Source organism: Coffea arabica, chromosome 4e, assembly GCF_036785885.1.
Source record: "Coffea arabica cultivar ET-39 chromosome 4e, Coffea Arabica ET-39 HiFi, whole genome shotgun sequence".
Classification (NCBI taxonomy): Eukaryota; Viridiplantae; Streptophyta; class Magnoliopsida; order Gentianales; family Rubiaceae; genus Coffea; species Coffea arabica.
In genome coordinates, this window is record NC_092317.1 from 4,339,019 (window position 1) to 4,347,857 (window position 8,839).

Sequence of the window (8,839 nt, forward strand, 5' to 3'; positions counted from 1 at the left end):
CTTCCAAATATGAAAGAAAAAAAATATTGATTTTTTCCTAAAATAAGAATTTGGAAATTCTAAATGTTAGAGCTCTTTTTTTTTTTTTTTTTGGGAATGATGTTACTTTTAAAGCTCACAATAAAGCATTATATCAAAAGAAAAAAAAAATAAAACATATGAAAGAGAAAAAGAAAAACAAGTGACACGATGTCGTTATGACTCGACTCACGATAACAAGTACCAGCTGCCAGCTACCAAATACCAACTCTGACTCTGACAGCGTTCAAAAAAAAAATCAATATCAATTAATCTCACCCGAAATCTCCGCCTGTTCAAGCGATAAGGATTTTGGCGCCAAAATGCATCGCTCCACAACTAGGTCTCCTTCTCCGATCGCCGATCTTCAATCGAAGCTCTCACGAATTTCTTTTCAACAAGAACAGATCAAAATCGCATTCAATCAGCTCCATTCTCACATCCGAACCAGTTTGATCGAAGTACTATTGTCATGATTATCATTATCTGATCATACACTTCAAATATTAATTCAAATTTCGTGCTGTACATTTTCAAATACTGGAAGACTTCCATTTCTATTTTTTTTTGTCCTCCTGAATTGTGTGTGATTTATGTTCTTGTCAAAGGCTGAAGATGTATTTTCGTCGCTGGCGATTCCATTGATGATGCTTGTTGGATTGAAGACCGGGGAAATGGCGGACGAAGGACGATTCAGTTCCATTATTATCAATGATAAGAACAACTATTATCCTTCGAATTATAAAGTATTACTATACTAATTTTAATCTCCTATTTGTTCATGTCGTGATTGTTCAGTGCATACTCATATCAAATTGGACATTGGTCCCGTGCGCGTGAATTTTTCATGTGTTGTGTGTTGTTCAATTTCTGTATGACGTAAAAGTTGTCGATAATCGAATACTTATGCGCTTCATTTTCCTTAACAGGAACGGGAAAGGAATGGAGATAAATCTGAAGAAGTATGCAGTAGATTGGTGGTGGCTATGAGGGGAATGGATGAAAACCTGAGGATTGGTAAATTTGAGGTGATCTTTTTTTTTTGGCATAATCTTCCTGTTAGAAAATGTTCATCTTGTTGTGATTACTAAGAATTTCACTGATCGCTGGTGTGCTTTTCTTCCGATGAAGAAGGACTATGTAAACAATTAATGGCAGAGGGGAGTTTTTTTGTCAATGGAATTCTCATTCCGAAGCAGCTCTTTCTTTTTCTTATTGTCTTTCTTAGGATATTGAATAGTATTTCTGTTAGACCTAATAATCCCTGAGCTTCCCCCCGTCCCTCAACACCACCCCCCCCCCCCCCCCCCCCCCCACAAAAAAGAAAAAAAAATATTGGTTTTCTATGCATAGTGATTACTGATTAGGTTAAGGATTAGACTGAGAATATGGTTAGTTCAATGTCATTGGATTATCCAACTGCAGTCCCAATTACACCGAGTTCTCAGCTTTTTGGTTGCTTTTCTAGTGAAGAAACCATCCAATAGCATTTGATGTGAGATGGCGACTTGTTGACTGTTTCAATTGGTAGGTTGTACTGATCATTTGTTTGCAGGGACTAAATGTTGCCGCTAAAGCCACCAAAGCATGCAAGGAGCTAATCCATAAACAAAAACTGCAGCTAATGCAATTAGTGCAGCTTCTGAAACAAATTGAGGCCCAGGTTAATTCTAGCCAAGATGACATCTTTCAGACCCTTGCTGATCAACGGGCATCTATCCAAAAATTATTTCAGCAAGCTGTTGCATATGTTTATGCCACTCACCAATCATGTCAAAGTAATGGCACCTCTATCAACATGGTAAAGCTTCTGAAAATCACTTATGACCATGTTGATTCAGCCCTTGGTTCAGTGGAGATTGGAGTGGAAAACCTGATGACTAAGCTGGGTGATAAAATGTGCAATCCAATGGTTCAGTATGTTAATGAACTTAAAACTGATGTTGTTACTGGAACCTGTCCGAATCTGCTGGCAATGGTGGAGGAGATTGGAGGAGAAATGAGGCTTCGAAGCCTACAGTTGGAGGAAGCAAGAAAAAAGGTGAGAGCAGTTGAAAAGAGTAGAATCGATGCTTTAAATAAGTTAAGGGAAACTGAAGGAAGAATGGAAATGTTGAAGGAAGAACAGCGTTTTCTTTCAGAAATAAATGATGGTTCAAGAGGACATTCTGTTTCTGAGAAGGTATCCCTTAGTTCCTTTGACCAAATTCATTAAAGTTGCATACTTTCCTTGCAAATTTCAGATCATGATCACTCTATCACTCTAGTAAAACATATAGTAAAGGTAACTCCTTTACCAATCAAGATTATGTGGCTAAAGAACTAAGAAAATTTATCCATAAAAGATAGGAAAAAATGAACTCTTTTATGTCCTTTTTCTACATTCAATCTACTATGAACGGCATAATACTCAAACTATACTTTTGATTCAGCTTAACACGGATATTCTATCATCTGCTTTATGACTGTACATTTGTGAATATCACATTACTCGAGCATCATAATATCAAATACATACATTGTTGGTTTCCTTAAGCCATTAGTTTTTACAATTTCTACTGAAAGTAGGTTTTGTACATTGCTAGACAGTAATCTTCTCTGAAGCAACTTGTTACGCAGATAGCTTAGGCAGTGTACTCTGGGAATTGTACCTTCTGTATTCTGATGCTTTCTATTTTTATGGGCTTCATGAGTATATGGTATGGATAGTCTTTTACGATCTAATCCTAAACTGTTTCCCCTGAATCTAGTCCGTGAAGCTTCTATATGCGGAGGAAGATCAAGCTAAGGATGAAAAGCTACTGTGGGAGCTACTGAGGAAAAAAAGAAAACTGCAAGTACCTGACAGTCCATTTGGAGCAAAGGAGCTTCTAGGCATTGGAACCTGTGAGAGATATCTTAGATCGAAAAGGGCAGTATCTCCAATCAGTTGCAGGCCAAATAAAACTAGCCAATTAGCAGGACTAACTCCACAAACTCCGAGGATCGAATTTCGGACACCATTGGGTTCTTCTCCTTCAACCACAATTCATCAAGTTCTGTCACGCAAGCGCATTACTCCCTGACCACATGGTTGAACAGATGCTGGGCTCCTTGCTTGTTGGTTGATCTAGGAGCAATTAACATGGCTTTTCCTTTGGAAGCTATCCTTTCTTTCTCACCTAGTGTAAATAGAGTGATTGCCAGAAGCAGTTAAGCGTACATTTGTTTCACCTCAACAGCACTCTCTTATGTTCTATGTAAACTCTAATGGTAGGATGACTTGGAATTGGAATCTACGTCTTATGGTTGATATTGATTTGCTCGGAAGCATGTAATGATCAGATTCATGGCAAGTATGATTCCCTCTTTTTCTTTTTCTTTTTTCAAATCCTGCCCCTAATGCTCTAACAAACCTCTTTTAGCAAATAGCTTTCCATCATTAGACTAGGCACGCTTGTTGAACCGGGTTTACTGAACTCTTGGCGCTACTCGTATTTTGCCATATTCTTGTGTGAATACTAATGAGATTATTTAGTAGCGTCTTGGGCCTACTTTTGTAGCCCAATAGCTGAGTATTCTAAAAGCTTAATTCATAGCACATTGAAGCCCAATTTCCACATGCTGGCTTAATTTCTTTTGCTCTCGGAGCCTTCTTTTTTTAATAAAGTAACTTTTTTTTTCTTTTCTTTTTTTTTTTTTTCCAAAAACAGATTTTCATGGCTAACCATTTGGCCAAAGTTGTTTAAAGAAATCGTTTATGGGCTGTTCGTGGGAACTGGGGTGCCTTGGGCAAAGGGTCTCGGACTTGGCGGTAACCGGCACACAGCAGGAGCCGCCTAATAATCATTTTTTGGCCATCTGTTTCAAGCAGCCTCCGCTCCCGCTTCTCCAAACCGCCACCTTCCACCGCCAACACCATAACAATATCACAACCGAGCAACTTAGTTGGCTCCTCAAACCACCCTCTCATTTTGTTTTCCTCCCTAAAAGCCCTCAAGAGCTTCCACTTCCAGGTTCCAATTCCCAAGTGAGGGTTTAAATCTTGATTTTTAGGTATAAAAGAAAATTTTAAAAAAAGAAACTCTTATTATCTTTTTCTCTTTATTATTCAGCCTGCTGATAAAAATTGACCAAAAAATATTTTTTCTCTCTTGTGGGGCGGGGGGGGGGGGGGGGGGGTCTTTGAATGTCATTAATCGTGGAATCAATATTATGTTCTTTAGCTACAGAGATTTGGAGAAAGTAGATTATATTGTCAAGCTCATACATATGATTTTATCATTGCTTATAGGTACTTTGTGTCTGAGGTCAATTTCTCCAAGACTGGAACTTTTGCTCCGCTAATCGTAAAAGATGGTATGACGTATTCCGACTTCTGTTTACATGTGTTTTGCTTTCTACTTGATTGTAGTTTAGCTTTTGCATGTCTTTATGAACATCTTTTGACCATGAATTTAAAAGATTTGGCATAATTTTGTTTTTGGAGTTAAACTTTTTGCTTGGCTTCAAGCAGAATTTGAGAGAATTGAATAACTGATAAAGGTGTCTACTTTTGTGAAAAATTTTCCAGTTCTGAACGCACAATGCATCAAAAAGGCTTAATTAATGTTCTTCTTTATGTTCGCTTTGCTACACACGTTTGTGCATCTTTTCACATTCGATGTCCTTTTCGACCCACATTTTCTTGTTTGCTCCTAGCAACTGTTGACAAACATATCAAATACTTCAACCTCGTTTAACTTCTTGTTGCAGGCAGCTAGAATTCTGGCAAATCTAATTGTAATTGGCTCAGGAGTAATGGCACGTGCTTTTGTCCAAGCGTATCGTCAGGCACTTGCAAGTTGCAAGTAAGTTTCTTTTCTGCAGCTTATATTTTTTTTTTTTCAGTTGTTATGGGTTGCAGCTTATATTTTTCTGCGTTTTGTACTTTTGTTCCATCTTCAGGTATAAAATTAATGGTATTTGATAAAAGGGTAGATATGATTAACTAGGCCGTACTAGTGCCAGAGAATTTGCCACCCAATTTTTCTTGTATCAAATAGGTCAATGAACTATTCAAAGTGATGTAGTATCTTCCCTCTGATAATGGTAGCTACTAACTTGGGTGATTTATGATGTGGGGGGCTTGTTGCGTTGGAGGGGAACTGGGCAAGAGAGGGGAGTGGGGTTGTTCTGGAAGTGCAATTATAGGTGCCGAAGGGCCATGTTGACTTGCTAGGAGTGGATATCAAGGGCTGGGAAGAGTTTGGTTGAGCAAAGTGGTAGTGTGTGGAGTTCACAATTCTAATGTATACTTGGTGGAATCAAATGCAATCCTGTTATATAACAGAGCACAGTGGTATTCATTGAAAATCTAAACGTGTGCTTTTTGAGCTTCATTATTGCACAATAAAGTCAGCAATTAAAGCCCTAGGGGGAAGAGAATCTGAATTGATGATTGCAATGGAATGTTATTGACTTGAAACATTTCGGACTTTCTAATCTGGTGGGAGGAGTAAAGCTTTTAAATATGGTTGATAAATTAAAGTTGGTTCTTTGAGATTTGCTTTGCTGTTGGGTGATTTGCAGGCCATCACGGCAATGTATATAGGGGGCTGGCAGGGTGAACCTTTTGTGTGGTGGGGATGGGAGAGAGGTTGGTGGGTGGGCTGCCGGTGGTGGTGGTGGTGGTTTGCTCTTGTATCAGAGTGGAACTGGAAAAGGAAATTAAAAAGGAAAAAATGGCTGAAGGGAGAGGTTAAATTTTAATCATGAACTAACACTAATTGAAGGACAATTATATACTTTCCCAGGTTCAGTGGCTTATTGATATTAGATGCAAGAAATAAATTGTTAACCAAAACTTCACAATCTGAAGATATATTTTTGGGCAATTTAGAAATTTTGCCCTACTTAGAGAAGCATTGCTTATGATATCTTGTGGTGAGACCTTCAGATACTAGCTTTTCACTGCATTACATGTTGGTGTTTGGTTGATCAGAACTAACAAGAATCTATCCAGTAGGATAATGTGTTGTTCTCTTGTCACTTTAGCTAATGAAATTGACTAGCATAGCATGAGAAGGAGAAGTATGGCATTTCATGTATGATAATCATTCCATACATGAAACTCATGCACTGTTATTGCCTGCTTTGGAAAGTTTCTACAGTAAATGGTTGAATAACTTGTTCCTGACTAACGACAGACGCATCAAGAAGTGGTGCTGCTCAAGAAGCAGTTCAGACCATCAGAAGAGCAAGTAAAACCATGACCGAGTCAGAAGCAAGGCAAATTCTTGGCGTGGCAGAGAATTCATCGTGGCAAGATATCTTGCAGGTCATTACTGTGTTGATTCTATTTTTTTGTGCTGTGATCCTTTTGCATTTTAGCTTGACATTGTTCCTTCCACCTGCAGAAGTATGATACCCTGTTTGAAAGAAATGCAACAAATGGGAGCTTTTATCTTCAGTCAAAGGTTCATAGAGCCAAAGAATGTTTGGAATCTATTGAGCAGATGAAAGCGCAGGGGCCAAGTTAAGAGAGTCATTTTGCTTTCGTAACTCGATGAGCCATTCTCTTTCTGCTCAACTTGGGTCATTTAGCAAGTGATTCAAGGGTTCATCCTTGTTTTACCTCGTGTTATTTTTCACAACCCGGTTTGACATTTATATTAAGGAATGACACTGGAATCTGTTACCTCCGCGGCTCCGCCTAACGCCACCATCTAAATGCTGGGCCTCAGATTCTGTATGTTCTGGCTTGTGCCCATTTGCTGGAAAAGAGGATGAATACAAAATTAGCCTAGAGAATTTTACACTAATGAAGTCGAGGATCGATCTTTAACTTAGGGCTCCATTGCATTAAAGAGAACTTTTCCACATTACATATTAACAAAAATATATTTGGAAATTTTTTTTTAAAAAAAAATCAACATCGTTGATGATCTATTAGCACTTCGATTGCTATGTATAAAATTTTGTAGGAAATTGACTTAAGTTTTGTCCTTTCATTAATTATCACAAATTTTATTATAATTTTGATTTTTTAACCATTCAAAGATTTCTTGTAAAATAAATGTCAAAATATATTTTTAGAAATATTAATTTTTAGTATGTTGATCAAGGAATAAAAAAAAAAGTAAAATGATATAATAGGATGATTTTATAAAGTAATAGTAATAGGGTGTAAATAAATGGAGAGAATTCCAATGGTCCAACCCCTAATATGGAAATCAAAGCAGCATGTTGGATTGATTTTGAGCTTAAGAAGGGGTGCGTTTGATAAATCTGAATTTTAAAAATTGAAATTGAAATTTTGAATATATTAAATTATTAATTGTTAAATATTAAATTTGATATATTTAAGTGTATATATCAAATTAAGTAATAAGTGAACATGTTAACATTTGAACTCATTAATTCTAAATATTGGACTAGATTATCAAACAAAGATTAACATTAATGTTGAATGGCTTATAGCGTAGATTAGCTGTACTTATTGGTGAGCGACCGAACCTAAGTTGTAATCATCCTAGACTGCAAATGCCAACCTCGTCTACACGCCATAGTGGGCGGCCCAGGAAATTGACTCTATAATTGAACAAAAGCGGTCCAGTGACCTAGAAATTGGTGTTAGGTCAAAGTTTATTTTTTTGGGTTTGAAAAAGGTGTTGGGTCAAAGCTGAGCGACGCTCTATGAGGCCCAAGTTGATTGTGTGTAATTATCAAACCTTGCCCAGCATAAACACGCTCTCGATCCACATTAACGGGCTCGGGGTACATTCTTGATGTTGAAATATTTGCATTGGGGTGGACTTTTGAAAATGAACTTGCAAATTTGTCCCGTTTAAATTAAGTCTGAATTTTCTCTTAGCAGCAACAAACAGCCTTAGCTTGCGGCGATCATTTTAATGGGTTCACATAATCATCAATCAGTGTAAGAGTTGACAAATATTAAATTTTAGTTGACCTAATTTAGTTCATGACTGAACTACTTTTGAAGAGAGTCGGTGACACTTCTAGAAATTTTAGAATTACAAATTTTTCCCACCTTTTTCTAGAAAATAACATCGCAGTGATTTTTTTTAAATATGATGTGTATGATATTAGAAAAAATAAAAGGAGTTGAGAAATTTGTTAAGGCACTGTTTGGATTGAACGTAAATGAAGAAAAGGAAAGGAAAGGGCTTTGGAAAAAAAAAATATACAAAAAGAAGAATACGGAAAATCGAAATCCATTCATCTTGTTTGAATTACAAAATGAAAGGAAAGGAAACAATTCCAAGTTAGTTACATTTTTATCAATAGTATAAAACTCTAATTTATAAACACATAATAAGTTTTTTAGAAAATTTCAAATCTTCATTAATTTTGGTGTGTTTTCCGTCCGCTTTGAGAAAAAATAACTAGATTTTATCCCTCCCTTTCCTTCCATATCCTTTCCTTTACCTTCTCAAAAAAATCAGTCTAAATGTTTGGATCCATCGGTTTTTGAAAGATTAGTTTTTTAAATACTATAAAAATTTTTAAAAATTACTCTAAATGGTACCCTAAAAAGTAGTCTAATTTATTTTTAATATTTAAAAAATATCCCAAAATATATTCTAAAAACTCTACTACTCTTAAATATCCCAAAATTTTTCAAAAATATCTCAAATATACTCTAAAAATTCTGTTACAGTAAAATTTTTCAAAAATATTTCCAAAACATGAATATATTCGAAAACACAATTTTTTTTTTCACAAAACTTGAAAATCAAGCAAGCATTAGTTTATGTTACGTGTCTACTCTTCTTTATTTATTTATTTATTTATTTGGTAGAAACGTGTCTACCCTTTCACTTACCGTTCATGCCATGTA

The 8,839-nt window shown here is 36.2% G+C and overlaps 2 protein-coding genes across 3 annotated transcripts; both read left to right on the forward strand.

Moving 5' to 3' along the window:
- Positions 1–253: 253 nt before the first annotated feature.
- LOC113741938 (uncharacterized) lies at positions 254–3,356 on the forward strand. The gene is made up of 5 exons (XM_027269609.2): positions 254–479; positions 627–764; positions 948–1,046; positions 1,574–2,200; positions 2,769–3,356. Exons 1-5 carry the CDS (start codon positions 342–344, stop codon positions 3,081–3,083), a joined length of 1,317 nt encoding a protein of 438 aa, XP_027125410.1. The 5' UTR covers positions 254–341; the 3' UTR covers positions 3,084–3,356.
- Positions 3,357–3,787: 431 nt separating this feature from the next.
- Positions 3,788–6,680, forward strand: LOC113741876 (mitochondrial import inner membrane translocase subunit PAM16 like 1-like). Of its 2 annotated transcripts, none has more exons than XM_027269526.2 (5): positions 3,788–4,053; positions 4,292–4,356; positions 4,753–4,840; positions 6,186–6,316; positions 6,396–6,680. In XM_027269526.2, the coding sequence occupies exons 2-5, from the start codon at positions 4,354–4,356 to the stop codon at positions 6,516–6,518; spliced, it is 345 nt and encodes a 114-aa protein (XP_027125327.1). In that variant the 5' UTR covers positions 3,788–4,053; positions 4,292–4,353; the 3' UTR covers positions 6,519–6,680. The 2 variants fall into 2 exon arrangements, with proteins under 2 accessions (XP_027125327.1, XP_027125328.1); XM_027269527.2 differs by having other exon boundaries at positions 3,890–4,027.
- The last annotated feature ends 2,159 nt before the right edge of the window (positions 6,681–8,839 follow it).